Source organism: Aotus nancymaae, unplaced genomic scaffold (assembly GCF_030222135.1).
Source record: "Aotus nancymaae isolate 86718 unplaced genomic scaffold, 86718_ANA_hifiasm-v0.15.2.pri h1tg000025l, whole genome shotgun sequence".
NCBI classification, from domain to species: Eukaryota; Metazoa; Chordata; class Mammalia; order Primates; family Aotidae; genus Aotus; species Aotus nancymaae.
Genome location: NW_026988438.1, coordinates 25,790,298 through 25,815,909, shown reverse-complemented (window position 1 = coordinate 25,815,909; position 25,612 = coordinate 25,790,298). Strand labels below are relative to the sequence as shown.

The 25,612-nt window shown below is 35.3% G+C and overlaps 1 protein-coding gene across 4 annotated transcripts in view; it reads right to left on the bottom strand.

The window, feature by feature from the left end:
• DPY19L2 (dpy-19 like 2) overlaps nucleotides 1–25,612 on the bottom strand; it is a 104,463-nt gene that overhangs the window by 63,749 nt on the left and 15,102 nt on the right. For 3 of the 4 annotated variants that reach the window (XM_021669352.2, XM_064380464.1, XM_064380463.1), the window contains 7 exons: nucleotides 20,210–20,330; nucleotides 15,595–15,688; nucleotides 13,280–13,337; nucleotides 11,209–11,300; nucleotides 6,575–6,674; nucleotides 3,776–3,853; nucleotides 2,923–3,009 (listed from right to left, as the gene is read on the bottom strand). In XM_021669352.2, coding sequence (XP_021525027.2) covers nucleotides 2,923–3,009; nucleotides 3,776–3,853; nucleotides 6,575–6,674; nucleotides 11,209–11,300; nucleotides 13,280–13,337; nucleotides 15,595–15,688; nucleotides 20,210–20,330 — 630 coding nt within the window. The remainder of the gene's footprint in view (nucleotides 1–2,922; nucleotides 3,010–3,775; nucleotides 3,854–6,574; nucleotides 6,675–11,208; nucleotides 11,301–13,279; nucleotides 13,338–15,594; nucleotides 15,689–20,209; nucleotides 20,331–25,612) is intronic. The other variant, XM_021669353.2, reaches the window with a different exon arrangement.

The following is a 25,612-nucleotide window of genomic DNA, read 5'->3' as shown; positions in this document are numbered from 1 at the left end:
AAAAAATCACCTAGAAGAAAAGGAGAGCAAAACCCAAAGTAAGCCCAAGAAATGAAGTAATAAAGATAGAGTAGAAATCAATGGAATAGCAAACAAAAAACAGTAGAGCAAATCAATGAAAACAAAAGCTGATTCCTTGAGAAAATTAATAAAATTGATACCTCTAACCAGACTGATCAGAGAAAAAAAAAATACAACACAAACATCTAGTAGCAGGAATGAAAGAGGAATGGCCACTACAGATACTACAAATACAGAAAAGAAAAGAAATTATGCCATTGTCAATAAATTTGACATCATGAATAAAATAAAAAAATTCCTTGAAAGATACAACCAAAGTTCACTGAAGAGGAAACAGATAACCCGAACAGCTTTATATCTTACTAATGGAATGGAAGCTGTAAATAAAAACACTACCACAAAGAAACTCTTAGATGGTTTCACTGGTAAATTCTACCAAACATTTAGGGAAGAAATCATAATGATTTTACACAAATTCTTCAGAAAACCGGAAAGGAGAGAACACTTTGTAACTCATTTCATGAGGCCAGCATTACCATGATACCAAAAAAGACAAAGATGTCACAAGAAAACTATGAACCAATTATTGTCATGAACTTAGGTGTAAAAATTATAAACAAAATTTTAGAAAGCCATATCCGGCGATAAATAATAATAATACAGCATGACCAAAGTGAGGTCTATTCAAGGATGTAAAGATGCTATAACATTTGAAAATCAACCAATATAATGCAGCATATTAACAAACTAGAAAAGAGAAACTACATGATTATATCATATCTTCAAAATTCATTTCTGAAAAACTCAGCAAATTATGAACAGAAGGGAACTTCTTCAACCTGATAAAGGGCTTCTCTGAAAAATCCTATAGCAAACACCATTACTTAAGGATGAAAGACTACATAATTAAACAAAACTTACATTTCAAAATGAGACACTTAAAATATGACATTTAAAAATACTAAAATAGGTGAAAGTGACACAAATTAAAATCAGAAAAACAGAAATGAGCTGACAGAACTCAAAGAATTTGAAATGAAACAAAAATAATTTCAGACATAAAAATTAAACTAGAAGGAATATGAGGAAATGCACATAATAATAATGCCTTAAGAGCTATAAAAGGTGAATAGAAGAACCTTTTAGAAATAAAGAATAACATAAAAAGTATTCAAGAGAAAGTGATACATTTATAACATAAGTGAAGCAGATCCAACCTACATTTAATGAGTATGAAGAAGAAAATCAAAGCATGGAAACTAAATACTAAAAATTACGCTACACTGTAATACTAAGAATATATTTTTTAAAAACGTTTCAGGCCGAGTACGGTGGCTCATGCCTATAATCCCAGTACTTTGGGAGGCTAAGGTGGGCAGATTACCTGGGGTCGGGAGTTTGACAGCAGCCTGACCAACATGAAGACACCCCTTCTCTACTAAAAACACAAATTTAGCCAGATGTGGTCGTGCATGCCTGTAATTCCAGCTCCTCAGGAGGCCAAGGCAGGAGAATCTCTTGAACCCAGAAGGTGGAGGTTGCAGTGAGCCAAGATGCCCATTGCATGCCCATTGCAGCCTGGGCAACAAGAGCGAAACTCCATCTCCAAAAGAAAAAAAAAAGTATGCAGGAAGATGTGCATATGTTATATGCAAATAAAAACACACACCATTTTATATAAGAAACTTGAACATCTGCAGATTTTAGTATCCACAAAGCTTGGGGGTGTCCTGGAACCAATCCCTGCAGACACTGAGGCAAGACTGTACTTATCAGTATTAGCCAGCACTAAGTCAGCACACAAAACATTTGCTTTATGCTCTTTTTATCTGTATTACATTTCAAAATTAAAAAGTTTTCATTAAAAGAGGTAGATGAGCACACTGTTAGGAGTCCTCCACTCTGTAATGCTGAAATAGTTTGGCAAAATGTTGAAAAGAAAGAGCATGTTTTTTTGGGAGAGAAAGAGGAAGGATTAATTACTATGAGGGAAAAAGGGTATGGAAAGCAAAAATATTAAAACATAAGGGCAATCCCAAAAGATTAAAGCACCATACCACACACAGAAAAGTGCTATATTTTGGCATTACTGTAGTTGGTATCATTTCTGATCAGTGTGGAGATGGGAGGTAGAGGAGAATATTCTAGGTTCTGGCTTATAGATACCAGAAGTGTGACTACAATGTAATAGAACTGATTTATTAAAACACCCTGCTAAACACATATCCAAATGAGTGTAATTCCATCTAGTTCCTGTGAGGAGACTACACCCTTACTCTAATTATCTTGTCATTGTTTAAAGTAGTTTGAAACTACACTTTCTAAACTGCCTTCAGAAATAATTTAGTTATGGATGCAAAATAATCAGCCTTACGACTTTATTGTCATACCATCGTTTGATCAAGACCTGTATTACCCAGCCCAATCACACAAAATATTCACAAAATTTTGGTTATTTTCAAAAATCAAATCCACTCTTGAAAGGCAAAGATTTGCCACCACTGAAGACATTCTAAAGAATGTGCCATAGTCTGTGATGGAAACTCAGAGGAGTACCAAAAATGTTTTGGGCAATGGTGGTGTCACTGCAACGAGTACGTAACCTCCTCAAGTGACTTAGGAGAAAAGAAGTCATTTTTTATCATAAAATGGGATATGTTTAAAGTAAGTCTTCTTACTTTATTGTAATTTTTAAATATTTACTTGGGCACTGCCTTAAAAAAACTTTTATACTATAATATTTTTCAAGGATAAGATAGATAAAAAGCTTTGCTTGGGAAGAACTTTGTCATGTTGAATGATAATCAGGAAAGGGCCTATTTACTCTTATACCTCTTTTAGACAGGACAACATGCTATTTGGCAGGTTAAAAAAAAACAACTTTATCAATTAAACACTTACCCATGTCATTAACAAAGATGAAGAATAATAGGAACATAAATACACAGATTTTGCAAACATCAAAATGAAACTAAGGATAACTGAAATCTGAAAAAAAAGAAAGAAAAAAATACAGTTTATGGTTATTACATATATTGGCATAATGCATACTTTGTAGGTATATAGCCATTTCTAATGCAAATTTATTTGCATAAAGATGAATGACTCTTGGCCTAATGATAATAGAATTTCAAGCCACTGCTAGATTCTAAGTATTAAAATTCAAGACTATAAACTCTATCTGGCAGAATTTAACTTTTTCTCCATCTTCTACTTGGAACAATGAAAAATAAGTCTATGATTCTACTGTTTCAACAATGAAATAATATCATAAGAAAGACAGTTATAAATACTAGTTTTATTAATCTTACTTTTGTTAGACTTCAGGACTTCTATTTTTTATGAAGCTTTACTAACTTTTTATGTTTTTAAGGAAGCTATGTTTGGGACCTAAGTCAAAAACAAAATTGTAAGAATATAAAATTTCAGCTAGAGTGTCATATTCACGCAAAATGCTAAAAATCTCGTGTCTGAGAAAGAAAAGGCAGTTTTAAAAGTAGTAACAAGAATAACAAATAAAACACAAAAATAAAAGTTTTAGAGAGTAAAACAGATCTACGGTCTAGTTGAAAGTATAGTCTGTTATAATATGACATCTATAATATACATTTCCAGTTTTCCTTCTGTATATCACCAATACCATATGTATTAAATATTACCAAAGAGGAGGTATCCTATAAAATAGAATCACTGAGATTTTATAAACTCTGAGAACCTATTTTAATATTTGACTTATACATATTAAAAATGTTACCATGCTCATATAAATGATCTTCTGAAATTTGCTTGGCTCAATGTATCCCACAATATACATGGGAAATAATGATGCTATCTGAAATAATACAAAAAAGCAAAAGTGAAAAAAAGTATTAACACTTCACTATTCACAGACAAAGTAAATATAAGAGAGGGCTACATTTCTAATAATGGTAAGCAAAGTAATTTGAACCAACCTTCCCACTAAGAACTAGAATGGCTAGGAAAAATATAAATATAAAAATAAAAATATTTTAAACATAGGTATAAAAGACCCATATTATTAACAAAGTAAATGAGGAATTAAAAAGATAGATGGCAATCTCTACTGATGAGCATGATATTTTGGGCCACTTTTCTTCCAAAGGTATCTTCCAATTTTAACAGAGGCAGATGCCTGCCAGCTGAGAGGCAGCTGGGAGACCAACAAGCTGAGCAGGCATGTCAGCAGATTCAGCAGTCAGGGTACACTGAGATGATGCTTTACTTTGGAGCTTCAAAATATCACACTATAATAGTGAACCAGAAATCAAGCAGCCCTCAGAAAGACTGAAACCCAACTATGGATCATCTCAATCTGATTGCATGAAGGTGGTTCAAGATTTATGAGAGCTTTTTACTTGCCTCTCTCCAATTTTCCATGTATAATGTCCAGTACAAAATCAAAAATAACCCAGGATAGATGGAGATAAGACACTATCACTAACACAATAGAAATAGATCCACAGATTTAGATCAGGGATCAGCACATTTGTTATATAAAAGGCCAGATAATAAATATGTTATGCTTTGTTGGTTATATATAGTCTCTTCTACATTCTTTTTCTATTTTCATTCTACAGCCCTTTAGATATATAAAAACTATTCTTAGCTTGGAGATCACTCAAACTCTTGTCTGGCATCGTTAGATATGTCTTTAAACTATACTTCAAATGTTCAAGGAAATAACTGACAGGATTAAAAATTCCAGGAGAGCATAGAAGTCACAAAAAATAAATTGGGCCAGGCATAGTGGCTCATGCCTATAATCCCAGCAGTTTGGGAGGCCAAGATTGGAGGACTGCCTGAGCCCAGGAGTTCAAGACCAGCCTGGACAAGATAGTGAGAGCCAATTTCTACAAAAAATTAAAAAATTAGCCAGGTTTGGTGGCACAATGAACTAATTTTAACCTTAATTTATGAAAAACACAATTAAGAATAAAATCTTAGAGTACTTCCAGAAAAACAACATTGAATTATCCCTCTGTAAGCATGAAATGCACACATACAAACAAAACTATTACATTAGTAAAGAAAAGTAAAAGCCTAGTATATATATCCAGAGCATGGCTAGCAAATCACTACAGCATTATCAAACTTACCCAAAGAGCTTCTTAAATAGTTTAATTAGTACTACTGGATTAATAAACTTGCTTGCAATGAAGTGATCCTCATTAAAAATCTATTCTACTCTGTTGGCATGTGCAAATAGTGAAAACCATAGAAAAATCTCTGTGTTATAACCTGAAAGGGGCCAACAATTATGAAGTAAGGCAGAGGGAAAACTTTAAACAAGCAGTACCAATTAAGCTGGGGTTATAATTTCATTTCATTCTTTGTAGGCTATTGGCAGCATGAGGCTTCTTGGTAGAATTTCTCACTTTCAATATAGAATATTATTAATATCATCAGTATTTGTTACGTAGGAAGGTGCTCTGATGGAAAATCTTAGTATCATGAAATTTCATCAAAATTCTCCATGTACTCTCTGCTTCCCAAATTCAGTTTCTTAGTACTAGTTATGCAGTTGTTTCGGAAACAGGATATGGACTCAGCTCACTTAAGCAATGATGAGCTTTATGATTAAAGCTCACAGAAATGGCGCCAGGTAAAATTCTGCTCTACAGACAAAACGGCCAATATTTAGCTGGATTAGAAGCAGAATGTCCTGCTGTGAAGGGTAGGATTGGCCCTTAGCATGTCATGTAGCTTGGCACCCAGAATGATTCCTAGGGCAAAAGGAAAACCTACAGTTGAGATATTATCTCAAACACCAAAAAGAGCATTTGTGAATAAAAATAATAGAAAAAAGTCTTTCCCATGTCGAGCCTTAAAATCTGTCAAACTAACCAATCCACTAAAAGAATGTAGAATTATATTATTTCATAAAAATCACACATTTATGTAAACTTTATTCCCTATTTTAAAAATCTTTTATGGCATAAATGTAACCATATTTAAAAATTTCTATGGAAACAACAAAGTACATCTTGCATTCAATTTAATTAATATACCCAAAGGAATATAACTCGTTCTATTACAAAGAGATACATGTATCCATATGTTCATTGCAGCACTATTCACAATAGCAAAGACATAGACTCAACCCAAATGCCCATCAGTGATAGAATGGATAAAGAAAATGTGTACATGTACCCCATGAAATACCATGCAGCCATAGAAAGAAACGAGATCAGGTCCTTTGCAGGGACATGGATGGAGCCGGAGGCCATTATCCTCAGCAACAGGAACAGAAAACCAAACACCATATGTTCTCACTTCTAAGTGGGAGCTGAACAATGAGAACACATGGATACAGGGAGGGGAACATCACACACTGTGGCCTCTCAGGGGATGGGGTTGGAGGGAAAGAGAGCATTAGGAAAAATAGTTAATGCATGCTGGGCTTAATACCTAGGTGATGGATTGATAGGTGCAAAAACCACCATGACACACATTTACCTATGTAACAAACCTGCACATCCTGCACATGTACCCCAGGACTTAAAATAAAAATTAATTTAAAAAATCATCTTACCTGTGTAAAAAGTATAAACTGAGCAAATTGCCAGGGAAGCATAAAAGCAACATTGGAAAGACAGAGTGCAATGAAGGGCCTTCTATCATTGCTCGAGGTCCTTAATAGAGAGAATCGATACCAATAAGTTTCACCCTAAAAATAGGTTGTCACTGAAAAGAAAGACTAATTGCAAAATGATAAAATCTAAATTATTCCATTACCTTTACTATAATACAACAAAATACAGCAACTTTTTAAAGTATACTAAAAAGAACTTATGCTTGGACTATAAAACTGCCTTGTATGAAGCAATCAAAATTTGAGTTTGAAAAATAACATTGTAATTTACCATTAAATATTTTAAATACAAAAGCTCATTTTCCTCTACATATGCATGGCATTAGAAATTTAATACTCCAGCAAGAAGGTGAGAAAATAAGACACAGCACTGCCCCTGCACTCCTCAAGATGCTTCTCCTGTATGTGTAGCAACAACTTTTATATACCACCACTTATCTATTTCAAAACATTGAAGAAAAATAAAATATAAGTGCTGACAAAGTAATATGTTAATAACGATGGGAAAAATTTAAGGAAAAGGAATCTTTTTTTTTTTTTTATTGCATTTTAGGTTTTGGGGTACATGTGAAAAACATGCAAGGTTGTTGCTTAGGTGCATACGTGGCAGTGTGATTTGCTGCCTTCCTCCCCTTCACCCATATCTGGCATTTCTCCCCATGCTATCCCTCCCCAATTCCCCACCCCCCCGCTGTCCCCCCCACTCCCCCACAACAGACCCCCATGTATAGTGCTCCCCTCCCTGTGTCCATGTGTTCTCCTTGTTCAACACCCGCCTATGAGTGAGAACATGTGGTGTTTGATTTTGTGTTCTTGTGTCAGTTTGCTGAGAATGATGGTTTCCAGGTTCATCCATGTCCCTACAAAGGACGCGAACTCCTCGTTTTTAATGGCTGCATAATATTCCATGGTGTATATGTGCCACATTTTTCCTGTCCAGTCTATCATCGATGGGCATTTGGGTTGGTTCCAGGTCTTTGCTATTGTAAACTGTGCTGCAATGAACATTCGTGTGCATGTGTCCTTATAGTAGAACGATTTATAATCCTTTGGATATATGCCCAGTAATGGGATTGCTGGGTCAAATGGAATTTCTATTTCTAGGTCCTTGAGGAATCGCCACACTGTTTTCCACAATGGTTGAACTAATTTACACTCCCACCAACAGTGTAAAAGTGTTCCTATTTCTCCACATCCTCTCCAGCATCTGTTGTCTCCAGATTTTTTAATGATTGCCATTCTAACTGGTGTGAGATGGTATCTCAATGTAGTTTTGATTTGCATTTCTCTAATGGCCAGTGATGATGAGCATTTTTTCATATGCTTGTTGGCCTCATGTATGTCTTCTTTTGTAAAGTATCTGTTCATGTCCTTCGCCCACTTTTGAATGGGCTTGTTTGTTTTTTTCTTGTAAATCTTTTTTAGCTCGTTGTAAATTCTGGATATCAGCCCTTTGTCAGATGGGTAGGCTGCAAAAATTTTTTCCCATTCTGTTGGTTGCCGATTCACTCTATTGACTGTTTCTTTTGCTGTGCAGAAGCTGTGGAGTTTGATTAGGTCCCATTTGTCTATTTTGGCTTTTGTTGCCAATGCTTTTGGTGTTTTGGTCATGAAGTCCTTGCCTACGCCTATGTCCTGAATGGTTTTGCCCAGGTTTCCTTCTAGTGTTTTTATGGTGTTAGGTCTTATGTTTAAGTCTTTAATCCATCTGGAGTCAATTTTAGTGTAAGGTGTCAGGAAGGGGTCCATTTTCTGCTTTCTGCATATGGCTAGCCAGTTTTCCCAACACCACTTATTGAACAGGGAATCCTTTCCCCATTGCTTGTTTTTATCAGGTTTGTCAAAGATCAGGTGGTTGTAGATATGTTGTGTTGCCTCCGATGCCTCTGTTCTGTTCCATTGGTCTATATCTCTGTTTTGGTACCAGTACCATGCTGTTTTGATTACTGTAGCCTTGTAGTAGAGTTTGATGTCTGGTAGTGTGATGCCTCCTGCTTTGTTCTTTTTGCTTAGAATTGACTTGGCTATGCGGGCTCTCTTTTGGTTCCATATGAAGTTTAAGGTGGTTTTTTCCAGTTCTGTGAAGAAGGTCATTGGTAGCTTGATGGGGATAGCATTGAATCTGTATATTACTTTGGGCAGTATGGCCATTTTCACGATATTAATTCTTCCTAACCATGAACATGGAATGTTTCTCCATCTGTTTGTGTCCTCTCTTAAAAAATTAAAAAATCATTGTAGAATTCGGTTGAAGCACGTGGAAGTTTAAATTGTCCACTTTGCATTACTGATATGTATTGGGAACCAATACCTTTTACCACAGAGTAACTACAGTAACTTTTAGATATAAAAAAGGAAACACAAACATTTCACACAAATAATAAAACTGTAACTATTCCTTTTATAAATGCTGTATTGAATTTTGATGAATCTTTGTACAATTGTATATAAATTTTCAAAGCAAAATTCTAAATGATCATATTGTATAGTAATGTTATCATAAAATACTCATTATGTACTTTGTAATCTTATATTTTTCAAACAAAAAATTACTTTTGACTAAGATATAGAGTATAGCACATGGCCTCAATGACACAAACCTAAATGCTCTAATTAAGACATTTTATTCCATAAAACCTCTTACTGACCAGACTGATATCACCTCAAAAAAATAAAGAAAAATAACCCACCTTCCTAGGAATTAAACTGGGAATGAATAGTAAAGGGTGATGGAGAATAGGCAGCTTCCTTCACCTAATCTTTGAGAGAAAGCAAAGTGTAGAGAATGACATAGAAATCTGAATAAGAAGCAGGTTCCTAAATCCAAATTCAACCGCAGAATATACTTGTCAGGTTGGCAACGAATCAGAAGTTAGTTAGCCTGCTGCATTCTCAAGGTTTGTGCCACTCCAGTACACCACTATTTACCACTCTCTTCAATTAGCTTTATCTGAGTGCTACAAATATTTGCATGGCCATGTTCTGTGATTAAAGAGATAAATATGCCATGGTCCCTGTTTCCACTGGTACTTTAAAATACATATAATTGGCTGGGCAGGTGTGAACCTGTAATCCCAGCACTTTGGGAGGCCGAGGCGGGTGGATCACTTGAAGTCAGGAATTCCGAGACCAACCTGGCCAACATGGCAAAACCTTGTCTCTATTAAAAATACAAAAATTAGCTGGGGGTGGTGGTGTGTGCCTATAATCCCAACTACTTGGGAGGTTGAGGCAGAAGAATCATTTGAACCCGGGAAGCAGAGGTTGCAGTGAGCCAGTCGTGCCACTGCTCTCCAGCCTGGGCAACAGAGCAAGACTTCATCACTAAATAAATAAATACATACCTACATGCATACATACATAGACATTTGTGTATGTGTGGATGATTACACTTACTGTTTGAAAAAGCAAAGAAGATATACGACTGATTTTTATATAAGGCAGAATCTGCCAGGGACTAGTAGGTGAAGAACGGAGTCCTCTGGGAGTTTGGAGAAGATAGTGATCATTATTACATTCAGTGAGAGTTCTCATTAGTTTTCTATTAAACTTATTTCTCTCATAAGGTTATTTATACTATTCTACCACTTAAGGTTTGTTTGTTCATTTCTCAGACCTCTTAAATACCTAAATTGCTTATAAATAAAATTCCTACAAAAAAGTGTGTCCAAAAAAAAATTCTGAGATGAAACTGGTTGACCTGTTAGAAACATTGGTTGTTCAGAAATGCTTCATAAATACGTGAATGTATGTACTCCATATCCATCTAACTCCACATTTCCCAAATTCTTTTGCACACAGAATACTTTTTTCATGCCACCTTCATCAAAACCACAGGTTGGAAAACAATGTCAGAGTACCTCAACTTTGAAAACATAATTGTTTCTCAAAAACTTTTGAATCTTGGCAACCATATATGAACGCATATCTTTTGGTTTATTAAAATATAATGTAGTTATCTAAAACCTGTAGCCTACACTCAAATGGAGAGCAATTATTACATAGCAATTTTGAATTATTTTCTTAACTTCATACTCAATTTATTTTTAAAATAACTTTAAAATGGTCTAAATTTAATTACAACGTCTTAAGTTGAAGTATATATGTAATAATATGTATTTTATATACTGTGTGTATATATATATACACACACATATATACGTATATATACATATATACACATATATGTGTATGCATATGTATATATATACACACACACACACACACACACATATATATATATTATTTTTATTTTTTGAGAGGGAGTCTCACTCTGTCACCCAGACTGGAGTGCAGTGACACAATCTTGGCTCACTGCAACCTCCGCCTCCTGGGTTCAAGTGATTCTCCTGCCTCAGCCTCCCGAGTAGCTGGGATTACAGGCATACACCACCATGCAGGGCTAATTTTTGTATTTTAGTAGAGACGGGGTTTCACCATGCTGGCCAGGCTGGTCTCGAACTCCTGACCTCAAGTGATCTGCCAACCTCAGCCTCCCAAAGTGCTGGACTGAAGTATATTTTAAGAAACTTAACTTATAATTTACTTGCCTTTGTTTTATAAATCAAATTTACCTGAGAATCAAAGTTAAAATATACATCTGAAGTACAAGGAACGGATAGGAAAAACTTTCACGGAGGGGTGGTGTCCACATCACACGGGTGGCCTGAAATCAACAAAATGCCCATTTCATATCATGCTTACTACAACAAACATATTTAAAAACCAAGGGTGAGTTTGTTTTAGTAATTTTAATACTAGGCTCACTAGATCCCATTTCCGAGTGTCTGGCATAGCTTCTCAGGTTTTGAAGCTCTCTTAATGCATGAGGCCATTAAGTAGAGAGCAAGTAACTACCATGTACAGAAACCAGCTACAGTTAGATCAGACATATGTCTTAGAAATAATTTTGATTTTTAGACAAAATTCCCATAAGAAACATGGGAATTTTGGTGGAAAAATTTTCCATCAAAAATTCTAAAATTCTAGAAAGAATGTAAACTCTTATTACTTTGTAAGAGTCTCAAAAGTTATTGCTCCTCTTCCAAGAAATCAAAATTGTAAATTTTGGAAGAGGAATTATGACACATATAAGAAAGTCAACTCATCCCAACAGTTGTCTGGGACACTCAGAGAAAAAGCTTTGTCTTTCTGTCAACACATTGTTGAATGATAATGCGTTTGTTTGCTTTAAAATAATATATATAAGGCTTTCATGTATAATTATTATGATTTATCTAACTGATTTTTAAAAATTAACCCAACAGCAATGGATAAAAGTGCTTCTTCTACCCTGGCTGGGCGTGGTGGCTCATGCCTGTAAGCCCTAGCACTTTGAGAGGCCTAGGCAGGGGAATCACGAGGTCAGGAGTTCAAGACCAGCCTGTCCAACACGGTGAAATCCCATCTCTACTAAAAATACAAAAATTTAGCCAGGCGTGGTGGCACATGCCTGTAATCCCAACTACTCAGGAGGCTGAGGCAGGCAAATTGCTTGAACCCCAGAGGCGGAGGTTGTAGTGAGCTGAGATCGCATCAATGTACTCCAGCCTGGGTGACAGAGCAAGACACCGTATCAAACAAACAAGCAAGCAAACAAACAAACAATTTCTACCCTATGTAAACTGTCATAACATGTTAAATATTTTGCTCCCAAGAGCTAGTAGAGTCTCACTCTTTTTCATTGCCATATCCTCAGGATCTAACAGAGCGTGGACATAGTATATACTCAGTTTTGTTGAATGAATCCACTGTATTTGAAATAAGCTTCTATGAGCTCTTTTTTAGGTGGACTATGTTTCACTGGGCTGATTAGTAAGTTAATGTCTATTCTGAATTCAGCATTTTGCATTACTGAACAGGCAGCGTGATGTAACAGAAAGAAGTGAGGGAGCAGATGGCAGTGTCTTAACCGTGTGCCTGCTGTCAGGCCTGAGGCCTCTTTCATTGTTGTTAAGGGGAGTGCAACATGTACAAAGGTTCAGTTACACAAATGAATAAGTTCCAGAGATCTACTGTACAACATTGTGTTAATTCTGTATTGTACACTTAAAAATCTGATAAGAGGGCAGATCTCATGTTACTTATTCTTACCACAATAAAAAAGTTGAATATATATATATTATATATATTTGTTTTTATAAAATATAAACATAATTTTATAAATATATGTGTGTGTGTGTGTGTGTGTGTGTGTGTGTGTGAGGGAGAGAGAGGTTTTAGAGGCAGACAGACACAGAATAGGAAATCCAGCTTCATCATGTAGTGAATGAGTAACTTAACTTTCTTTAAATTTAAATTTCATAAGTTGTATGGTGAGGCTACCATCACCCCCCAAAAAAGTTTAGTAGGAATAAATCAGATAATGTGCATGATGTGATTCAACTCAACAAGTACAGTATTTCCCTTTCTCTACAGAATATATGTATATTTTACTAAAAATAAGGCAAGAGATTTCATGTTTGAAATTCTAGCTATTTAAACATTTCAATCAACATGATTAAAATGTCAATTTATAACACAAGGGTCTTTAAAATACTGTGAAGTCATAAGTAGCATACAATTATATATTGTTTTAATGAAAATATTTTCTTGTTCCTCTACAGCCCCTTCTATTTCTTAAAAATTGCTTTCTAGAAAACAAACCTCTCCATGGTTGAAAAATAAGCACAGTACTGTAATAAAACCTCCTAGTAGAGTCCCACTGTAAAAAAAAAAAAAGTATATAATCAAAATTCACATAAAATATAGTGTTTTTCACAGTTATCTCAGAATTTAAAAATCAGTTTTCCATTTTTAAAATATAATAGTAATAAACCATACCCATGTAGTTTATATTTAAATCCTGAATTTCAATTCTAAAAAGTATACATAGTGTACATATAATCTCAATTTTATAATTTATTATAGCTAAAATACTTTTTAAATAAAATACATAAGATGTGAACATAAAATAATTTTTAAGAAACAAGCTAGCACTTTAGAGTCTAGATCACATCCTTAGAATACTCTGAATAAAGGCAAATTTTTATCTTTTGAAATTGGATTTAAGGGACTGAGAGATGAAGACAAGATTCTAACAGTTTCATTTAGCAGTAACTTAGAACTGTCTAAACTACTGCAAATATTCTTTACTTGAGTTCCACAGAAGCAGTAACGCAGAATACAAAAATCAGATGAAAGATAAAAAACCATTTCTTTTGTCTTTTTTTTTTTTTTGAGAATCTCACTCTGCCACCCAGGCTGGAGTGTAGTGGCACCATCTCGGCTCACTGCAACCTCCGCCTCCAGGGTTGAAGCCAATTCTTCTGCCTCAGCCTCTGTAGTAGCTGGGATTACAGGAACATGCCACCACACCCAGCTGATTTTTTTATTTTTAGTAGAGACAAGATTGCACCATTTTGGCCAGGCTTGTCTTGAACTCCTGACCCCAAGAGATCTGGTCGCCTCAGCCTCCCAAAGTTCTGGGATTACAGGCATAAGCCACTGCGCCCAGCCAAAAACTGTTTCTTAAATTGCCTTTTAGTGATCATGTCTGTGTGTGGGAATGCAGATGCTCACACACACATCTGTGTAGTGTTTCCACGCTTGACTTTATCTTCCCTCTGTACACCACTTCCCTAGTCTAACACATTCTAAGCACTGTGAGGACAGGGACAAGTTCTTTATATGTCTTGTTCATTACTGTATCCCCAGCATCCACACTTGAAAGATTAATAAATATTGGCTGAATGAATGAAGAAAGGAAGGAATGCGTTAAAAAAACAGCTGAGGAAAGCTAATGGGAAATGATTTACCATTTAATAAAGTTTCACACAGAAAATCCAGAGGATGAACTTCAAAGAGGAAGAAATTGAAAGAAAGAAGGTATGAGCAGCAAGGACCAACTATACACAGAGGAACGGGAGACATACAGATAAATCAAAAAAAGATTTGACAACAGAAATAATAATCGTGGCAGCTGCAAGGGGTAACAGGACTACTAACTGATGTGAGAGGATGTCTTCAAGAAAAGCATTCCAAGATTCCCTGTGTTAATTGGAAGAAAGGGAAAAATATCAATGTATTTTAGACTTGATCAAATTATATCTGTATGTTAATATTTTATGGTCGGCCATCAAAAGAACAGAAGTAGAACATCTACCTTCCCAGTTAGTGCCAGTGGGGAGGGCAGCCATTGTAACAAATACAAAAGTTTTCCCTAAATTCCTATTTCTTTTGTTCCTCTTAATGCCAGATTCCAATCTCACAGTTTTGATGACACATTTATAGTCCATCTGTATATCCTTCTTAAAGACTAGAGCGTAATGGTGCATTTTATATTCCAGGACTATATAACCAATTTAGAGAGACTAGCACCTCTTAGGTAGCCCTCCCAATGAAAAATACTGATTTTAAAATGTTTTAGTCATTGTTATCTAACATTTTCCATACTAAAAAAAGGGTAAGAAATACAAACTATTTTTAGAAAACAGAACTTTAAAAAAAAAATAGAACATTTTTAAACCTGCCCAAACAATTTAAAGCAATCCTTTTCTCTCAAAATACTTTAATGAGCTTATATATTTCTATATGGCATATAGAAAAGTGCGTTTCCACTGCTTAATTTCACCCACAGAATATACAATTAGAAATAAGCTGCTACTACTGCTAACCAAAGATCTCCTCCAATGTTTTATTAATTTTACACATGAAACTAGGAGGTATTCCATTAAAGCCTTTGTTAGGAAATCTTAATTAGTTTAAAAAAATCCTTACAGGATAAAAGGGATCCCTTTAAGGTAGAATTTTTGATAGCTCCAGTTTCTGAATATTGGTTAAGCTTCTGAAAAATCAAATAAATTCACAAACTTTCCTGATATGAGTCTAATCTCATTAATTTTCCTTTTTATTTAATCAACAAATATCAGCCAGTCTGTGTAAGCCCACTGAAAGGTCTCTTAATTCAGTAGTGGCCTTACCTCAGGTATGCTCCATACATGAAGAACAATCCCATCATTAGTCCATTTAAAATAAAGATTACACCAACATAAAAGCAAGCAGGCTCTCCCAATCCTTTGAAAAGATAAAGATAATTCAGTTGTTTAATGAATACAGTACTGTAAAGCAATTGGGCATAATTATCTCAGTGCTTTGCAAGCAAGAGCTCATGAATTTGCTGAAATCATTTGCTTTCCAGATTGCTGCTGCGTTTAATTCTTTACCCTTATAAGAGTTTCTATGTATGTTTATACAGACACATATATATGTGTGTGTGTGTATGTGTGTGTGCAAAACACATGACTGTTGAAATTAATTTCCACCTATCACCTGAGATCGGTCTCACTGCTTCTTCAAACAAAATTGCAGTACTGTTACCAAGGTAGACAGGCTAGCAGATCTAAGTGCCTGCCACATGTGATACACAGTTTTTACACACATATATATACACATACACACACGTCTGTATAAACACACATATACATACACACATATGTAAGCTCACACTTAATGAGGTATTATATAATTACACTTATTTTTATAATTGTGTTTGTACTTTCCTCTAATGAATTACTATTATACTGTAATGATTTGTTGGGGCTTCACATTTGTTTAGGTGATGCTGCTGTAGTTCAGTGTCTGGAACTGTCTGTAGAACCACTTAATGAATACAAAAGAAAATCCATTGCATTATTTTTATCTTTTGCTAGGCTCTAGGAAGAGTTAAGATATGGTTTTGACTTCAGGGTACAGCTTTAGTCTCTATGTACTTTACAATCATCCCACATAATTCTCAGAACAATTTATGATATAGCTGATACAAAAATACTTTTCTTATGGTTGAGAAAACAGAACATAGAATATTCAACTTGTCAAAGGTTATTTCACTTTAACTGGCTGCAGCCAAGTTATGAAGGCTGGCCTTCTGATTCTTTCTGCCTCTCTGATCACTCCTTTCAGTCAGTTCCAGTAACTTCTCTTGTTTTATGTACCTCTCTTTAATATTGGGCCACCTTAGACTTTATCATATGCCCTCTTCATTTCTCCATCCTCACATTCTCCATAAAGAAATTCTTCCACTCTCATGGCTCCAATGATCTATATACAGATGACTCCAGGTCTACATTTAGTCCAGAACTTTTTCCTTATTCTCACATACCCAGATAGCCATTTGACGTCCCCACTCTGAGGTCTCTCAAGTACCTCAAATTAATGCATACACAGTGAAACATAACAATGCAAACCTGCTGCTGTTCAAATGTGTCCTACCATTCAAAGGAGCTCAGTTACTTAAGCTAGAAACCAAACTGTGTTTCACATGATTCTTCACTCACCTTCCCCTCTCTTACCAAACAATTACCAAAGCTTGTCGATTCTACTTCCAAAATCTCTCTCAAACCCAGACACTTCCATGTTATCCTTCCTGCAATCACTTGCTCAGAGCACAACAGTCTCCTACCCGGCCTCCTCGAATCTGCTTTTGTCCCTTTACTTATACTCTTCCCATACCATTGACTAAATATTTTTTTAAATGCAAATCTGTTAAAATTCTTCAATGGATAAAGTAAAACTCCTTCATCAGTACACGCCCTTTGTGATCTGAGCTTTGCTTAGATTTCCAGCACCGTTTCACATCATTTTTCCTCTTCGTTGCTTCCAGGAATTCTAGCCTTCTTTCAGCTCCCTCCTGCTTCAGGATACTTGAACATGCTATTCCCTATTCTTAAAATACTTCTCCTCTCTTACTCCTAATGTTGGCAACACTAACCTATCACCTATTGGGAATGTAATTAATACCATATTTAGGTGATCACTTTCATCACTCAGACAGGGTCACATCTTCTAGCTGACTGAATCATTACAAATTCTCTCATTGGCCAAATCATTAGCGAACTCCCATTCACAATTGCTTCAAAGAGAATAAAATACCTAGGAATATAACTAACAAAGGATGTAAAGGACTTCTTCAAGGAGAACTACAAACCACTGCTCAAGGAAATAAAAGAGGACACAAACAAATGGAGAAACATTCCATCTCATGGTTAGGAAGAATCAATATCTTGAAAATGGCCATACTGCCCAAAGTAATTTACAGATTCAATGATATCCCCATCAAGCTACCAATGACCTTCTTCACAGAACTGGAAAAAACCACCTTAAACTTCATATGGAACCAAAAGAGAGCCAGCATAGCCACGACAATCCTAAGCAAAAAGAACAATGCCAGAGGCATCACGCTACCTGTAATCAAAACAGCATGGTACTGGTACCAAAACAGAGATATTATAGACCAATGGAACAGAACAGAGGCCTTGGAGGCAATGCCACACATCTACAACCATCTGATTTTTTACAAACCTGACAAAAACAAGCAATGGGGAAATGATTCCCTGTTTAGTAAATGGTGTTGGGAAAACTGGTTAGCAGTGTGCAGAAAGAAGAAACTGGACCCCTTCCTGACACCTTACACTAAAATTAACTCCAGATGGATTAAAGACTTAAACATAAGACCTAAAACCATAAAAACCCTAGAAGAAAACCTAGGCAAAACCATTCAGGACATAGGCATAGGCAAGGACTTCATGACTAAAACACCAAAAGCATTGACAACAAAAGCCAAAATAGACAAATGGGACCTAATTAAACTCCAGAGCTTCTGCAAAGCAAAAGAAACAATCATTAGAGTGAACTGACAACCAACAGAATGGGGGAAAAAATTTGCCATCTACCCATCTGACAAATGGCTAATATCCAGAATCTAATATCCAAAGGGCTAAAACAGATTTACAAGAAAAAAACAAACAAACCCATCCAAAAGTGGAGAAGGATATGAACAGATACTTTTCAAAAGAAGACATATATGAGGCAAACAAACATGAAAAAATACTCATCATCACTGATTATTAGAGAAATGCATATCAAAACCACATTGAGATACCACCTCATGCCAGTTAGAATGGCGATCATTAAAAAATCTGGAGACAACAGATGCTGGAGAGGATGTGGAGAAATAGGAACACTTTTACACTGTTAGTGGGAGTGTAAACTAGTTCAACCATTGTGGAAGACAGTATGGTGCTTCCTCAAGGATCTAGAAATAGAAATTCCATTTGACCCAGCAATCCTATTACTGGGTATATACCCAAAGGATTATAAATCATTCTATTATAAGGACACATGAACATGTATGTTCATTGCAGCACTGTTGACAATAGCAAAGACCTGGAACCAACCCAAATGCCCACTGATGATAGACTGGACAGGGAAAATGTGGCACATATAAACCATGGAATACTATGCAGCCATTAAGAAATGATGAGTTTGTGTCCTTTGTAGGGATATGGGTGAATCTGGAAATCATCATTCTCAGCAAACTGACACAAGAACAGAAAATCAAACACCGAATGTTCTCACTCATAGGTGGGTGTTGAACAATGAGAACACATGGACACAGGGAGGGGAGCATCACACACTAGGGTCTGTTGGCGGGGCAAGGAAGGCACAGTGGGGGTACAGTGGGGAGATAGGGAAGGGGTAACATGGGGAGAAATGCCAGATGTAGGTGACAGGGGGATGGAGGCAGCAAACCACATTGCCAAGTGTGTACCTATGCAAAAATCCTGCATGATCTGCACATGTACCCCAGAACCTAAAGTATAATAAAAAATTTTTTTAAAAACTCTCTCATTTTATGAGGCATTTTCTCCAATCGTTTACATTTTACACAAAAAAGTATAATTGCCCCTCAAAAATCCTCATCAATTCTATTTTTACTGAGGGAATCAGCAAAAAAAAAAAAAAAAAATGAGGAAAATACAGATTTAGTTTATATTCTAAAGTTGAATGTTGTTACAAGTCTAAAAATATATTCATAAAATATAATAAGTAGTCATGTTGTTAAAAATTTGAAGAAATAAAGAAAATAACAACAGTGTTAGTGTTATTCAAAGAGATACATGTGGCTTTGAACAAGAGTCTCAAGGGCAAGCACCATACTTGAATTCTGAAAGTGCTGAAATGCAAAATCTTAAATAGAAGTGACCACTATGTAACCTGAAAAGCTGTTAGATGATTCCAAAAGTGGTTCTTTGACAAAGACACCAATGTAGAAGATAAATAGGAAGAGTTTTATTAGTACTACTCATGAACTCTGAGCATATATAAAAAGTAATTCTTCTAAATCAATCTATTATTGCATATCTGATTTTTAAATATGTATGCATAAATTTATATATTAACTGTTATAAATAGATATTTGACTATTTAATCTATCCTCAAAATTTATATATTGAAGCCATCCCAAAAACCATTTTTCTGTACCTTCTCATTTTGAAAGAGAAGACTTATAGTCAAGATTGCCTTACAATGGGATATGTTAATATTCAAATTTCAAATTTATACTCAAATTTGTAAGTACACAGCCTTCCTTCACAGAAAACTACTTTAAAATGTAAAATACTAATTGAAGTGAGTCAGTTCTAAATTTTTTTAAATCAACAATAGTTTACAATAATTCTTAAAAGTGAATAATACTACTATTAAATGTTTATGAATGTTTACAAATGACAGCAGAACAGCTTTTTGGAAGAAACATGCCTTCACAGCTTTGAACTTCATTAAGAGGTTCTATTCCGGTGACATTCCAGCAGGTCTTGGCTTCTAGTCCAAATAAATTCATTATTCCCATGAATGTGCGATACCAGAAGGCTATGATTACCTTAAAAAGGATAAAAACAAAGAGATAATGGAGGAAAATACATTCTCTTCATAATAATAATCTTTCCAAAATACCATTTTGTGATGGTTGCCTTAGACATTATATACTCTAACAAATTTATTTAGATCATTTCTCTTGTGAATCAGTCACTTAAAAATTATATATTATGCTTCTACATAGAAAAATATTATATATATGGTAACCAATTCTATGATATAAATAATAGTAACTGTAATTCAGTATAAAAGTATATAATTAAAATATGGTGATTAATAGAAAAACACAAAGATTTACAGAAACATTTCATAATTCATTTCATTTAGATCCTTGAATTTATTTCTTCATAAAATATATAAAATGTTATAAAAATTGAACAGAATGGAATAATAGCTCCTGTGCCCATTACAATTTTAACCAAGCAGAAGATTTAATTGAACAATTCTTTCCAATCAGTAATCTATTTTTAAAAGTTCAAGACAAAAGAAAAATAACAACAGAAAAAAATTCCAACTAAATATTCATGTCTCAGAGGTTTTTAAAAAATAACATTATACATTCTAGAAAACTAATATGAGATCACTGGGGAAAAAGTTAAAAAATAATGAGTTGAAAGAGAAACTAAATGCCTCTTAGAGCTAACCACTTTTAATATTTTGGTGATTGGCACAGCACGGTGGCTCACATCTGTAATTCCAGCACTTTGGGAGGCCGAGGCGAGCAGATCAGAGATCAGGAGTTTGAGACTAGCCTGGGCAACATGGTGAAACCCCATCTCTACTAAATATACAAAAATTATCCTGGCATGGTGGTGGGTGCCTGTAATCCCAGCTACTCAGGAGGCTGAGGTAGGAGAATTGCTTGAAACCAGAAGGTGGAGGCTGTGGTGAGCCGAGATAGTGCCACTGCATTCCAGCCTGGGCAACAAGAGTGAAACTTCACTCAAAAAAAAATATGGTGATTATCTTTCCAGTCTTCCCCCTAGGCATTTAAAACATGTAATTAGAGTTACTCAATACTATGTAATGACATCATATTATCAATGTTAATGTAATATACATTACTAAACATTATAAATATCTTTCCATGTCTTGCAAGTGTAGATTTATTATGCAGTTTGATATAGTAGCGAAAGCATGGCTTTGAGGTCAGAATAGAACTCAAATTTGACTCTGCAAGTCACAGTTTCTATGGTCTCAAGTAATTCTTCAACCTCAGAAGGCTGTCAATCACTTCACCTCTCAAATGAGTTTAATCATAACCATTCTGCAAGAGAGGTGAGATAAGAGCTCATATGTACAGTCATGTCATATGTGTTCTATATGTCCTAAGTATAGTGCTGGTATATAGTATGCAGTAAATGCTTTTACCTTTTTAAAACATTCTGTTCTAAACTTATATTTTTTATTTTTAAGTGAGAAATTAGTCTCCTGTGAACACAAAAGTATGAACATAAAATTCAACAATGTAGTGCTACAAAGCATTGGCAGTAAATCCAGATTCTCAATTTTTTATCTATGTGATGTGAAAAGACCAAGAACAACTCCTGTTCTTCATAATACTATCAAGTTTTGAAAACAATTGAACTACATTATAATTACTTTTGACATTTTTCATAATGTCAAAAAAGAAATGGAAAACTGTGCTAATTATTCAATATTGTTGAATAAGTAAAAAAAAAAAAGTTGTCTTTGAGACCATACTGTTAGAAACTAATGAAACAGGAAATAGAGAATTTTACTATATAAAGAGTCAGATATAACCAAAAAAATAAAAATACTACTTATCAAACACGGAGAGAAATGGGGCTAGTATAATAAGCTACACCCTCATTTTATATAGAGAGTAAATCAACATTAACTGAAATTGAAGATAAAGGAAATAGGTTTTTTGCGCTCGGGTTTTTGCATTTACATTAGTTATGAAGATAGTCATGAAAGTAAATAAAAACAGAAGAGTGTCTCTAAAGGGTAAGCAGGGATGCAGAGAAAGTTGGTGCAGAAAACTGTTGCTTTAATCTTAGGTCTATATTATACAATTGTTACTATTAGAAATTACATTAAAAACAGAAATTAAAAACAGAAAGAAATCTGAAAAACTTTCCAAGTACCTGGAAATTAAGCAACACAATTTTATTTATTTTGTTATTTGCATGTATATGTTTCTAGAAGGTTTTAAAAAATATTAAGTTTCGGGGTACATGTGCAGGATGTGCAGGTTTGTTACATAGGTAAACATGCGCCATGGTAGTTTGCTGCACCTATTGACCCATCACCTAAGTATTAAGCCCAGCATGCATTTGCTCTTTTCCCTGATGCTTTCCCCTGCCTTGCCCTGCCCTGCCCTTACAAGCCCCAGCGAGTTAATTATTCCCCTTCCTATATCTATAATAACACAAATAAATTGCCAGCGGATCGAAGAAGAAATCACATAAGAAGTTAGAAAATAATTTGAACTGAATGAAAATGAAAATACAATATATAAATATTTAAGTAATACAAATGTTTGCTATTGGGAAGATGGAGTGGATGTACTTTGCCTGATTACTCCCTTCAAGTACAACTGAAAACCCTTTGAGTTATATACAAATCAAACATAAGAAGACTCTGAAAAGTACAGAGAAGACAGACTTGAGACCCAAAGAATAACATGGTTATGAGTTCCATGGGCTCTCTTTGTGTCTCATTTTCTCAGATTTGGAGTTAAAGAGGCTGGCAATCCAGATATGCCAATGGGCACTGCTATGGTTTAAATGTATCTCCTCCAAAATTCAGGTGTTGAAACTTAATGGCCAATGTGATAATATTAAGAGATGGGACCTGTAAGAGGTGACTACACCATTAGAACTCCTCCCTCATAAATGAGATTAAAGCTCTCTTGCTCTCCTCCTGTCTTCCATGTGAGGACACAGTGTTTCTCTCCTTCAGAAGATACAACATCAAGGCACCATCTTGGAAGCAGAGAGCAGCCTTCAACTTTCTTGGACTCCAGAATTCTTGGACTCCAGAAATTGTGGGGTATAAATTTCCATTCTATACAAATTACCCAGTCTTAGCTATTTTGTTCAAATAGCAGAAAACAGACTAAGAAAAATACACAAAAAGTACCAAGAAAGTCAAAAGACCGGAGAAGGGCAGCCTAGAAATACAGAAAACCTTTAGATTTATCATCTCTCTGCTCCAACTAATTGCCAGAGGAAAAAAAAATGTGGTTTCACCCTTAACAATAAACAAAGACGAAGTGGGGAAGCAAAACTTCCACCCTCCTAGGCTTTTTTTTTTTTTTGAGATGGAGTCTCGCTTTTGTTGCCCAGGTTGGAGTGCAGTGGCACGATCTTGGCTCACTGCAACCTCTTCCTCCTGGGTTCAAGCCAATTCTCCTGCCTCAGCCTCCCAAGTAGCTGAGATTACAGGTGCCTACCACCACGCCTGGCTAATTTTTGTATCTTTAGTAGAGACGGGGTTTCACCACGTTGGCCTGGCTGGTCTCGAATTCCTGACCTCAGGTGATCCTGAAAGCAACAGGATGGTGCCCTCTACCTTTACCCCTTCCTTTGCTGGAGTGGTGCCAGAGATATCCAGTTAAAACAGTAGGTTTAAATAAAATCCAATCTCATAACATAATACTCAAAATGTCTGGGCTTCAAGTGAAAATCACTCATCAAGAACAAGAAAGGTCTCAAACTAAATAAGAAAATAAATAGATTCCAACACTGAGATGAAAGAAATATTAGCATTATCAAGGATTTTAAAGCAACAATCAGAAATACACTCTAATGAGCATGCTTAAAACAAATGGAAAAATTGAGAAGCTTACCAGAGAAATAGAAAATCTCAGCAAAAAACAGAAATCAATACTAAGAACATCTCTCAAAACCACACAATTACATGGAAATTAAACAACCTGCTCCTGAATGACTTTTTGAGTCAACAAAGAAATTAAGGCAGAAATCAAGAAATTCTCTGAAACTAATGAAAATAAAGATACAACATACCAGAATCGTTGAAACATAGCTAAAATAGTGTTAAGAGGAAAGTTTACAGTGCTAAATGCCCACTTCAAAAAGCTAGAAAGATCTCAAATTAACCTAATATCACATGTAGAGGAACCAGAAAAACAAGAGCAAACCAACCTGAAATCTAGCATAAGACAAGAAATAACCAAATCAGAGATGAATTGAATGAAATTGAGACACAAAAACCCATACAAAAGATCAACAAAAACCTAAGTTGGTTATTTAAAAGAACAAACAAGTTTAATAGACCACAGGCTAGACTAATAAAAAGGCAGAGAAGATCCAAATAAACACAATCAGAAATGACAAAGGAGATATTACCACTGACCTGTAGAAATGCAAAAACTCTCAGAGACTTTTATGAACACCTCTATGCACACAAACTAGAAAACCTAGAAGAAATGGCTAAATTCCTGGAAATACACAACCTCCAAAGATTGAACCAAGAAGAAATGAAAACCCTGAGTAGACCAATAACAAGTTCCAAGATTGAATCACTAATAAAAAGCCTACCAACCAGAAAAACCCCTGAGCCAGATGACTTCACAGCCAAAGTCTACCAGACATCTAAGGAGAGTGGGTCCCAATCACACTGAAATTATTCCAAAAAACTGAGAAGGAGAGATTCCTTCCTTACTCATTCTATAAGGCCAGCATCATTCTGATGCCAAACTGTGGCACAGCCACAATGTAAAAAGAAAACTTCAGGCCAGTATCTCTGATGAACATAGATGCAAAATCCTCAACAAAATACTAGTATACTGAATCCATCAGCACATCAAAAAGCTAATCCACCACAAGTAAGTAGGCTTTGTTCCTGAGATGCAAGGTTGGTTCAACACAGGCAAATCAATAAATATGATTCCTCACATGAAAGAACTAAAAGAAAAAAAAATCCTAAATAATTGCAGAAAAGGCTTTCGATAAACTTCAACATCCTTTTATTTTAAAAAACCTTCAACAAACTAGGCATTGAAGGAACATACCTCAAAATTATAAGAGCCCTCTATGACAAACCCATAGCCAACATCATACTAAACAGGCAAAAGCTGGAAGCACTGGCCTTGAGAACTGGAACAACAAAAGGATGTTCACTCTCCCCATTCCTATTCAGCATAGTACTGGAGGTCCTAGCCAGAGCAATCACACAAGAGAAAGAAAGAAAATAAAATAATATAGGAAGACAGGAATTCAAACTATCTTTTTTTGTGAACAATATAATTTCATACCTAGAAAGCCCCAGTCTATGACTAAAAGCTCCTAGATGTGA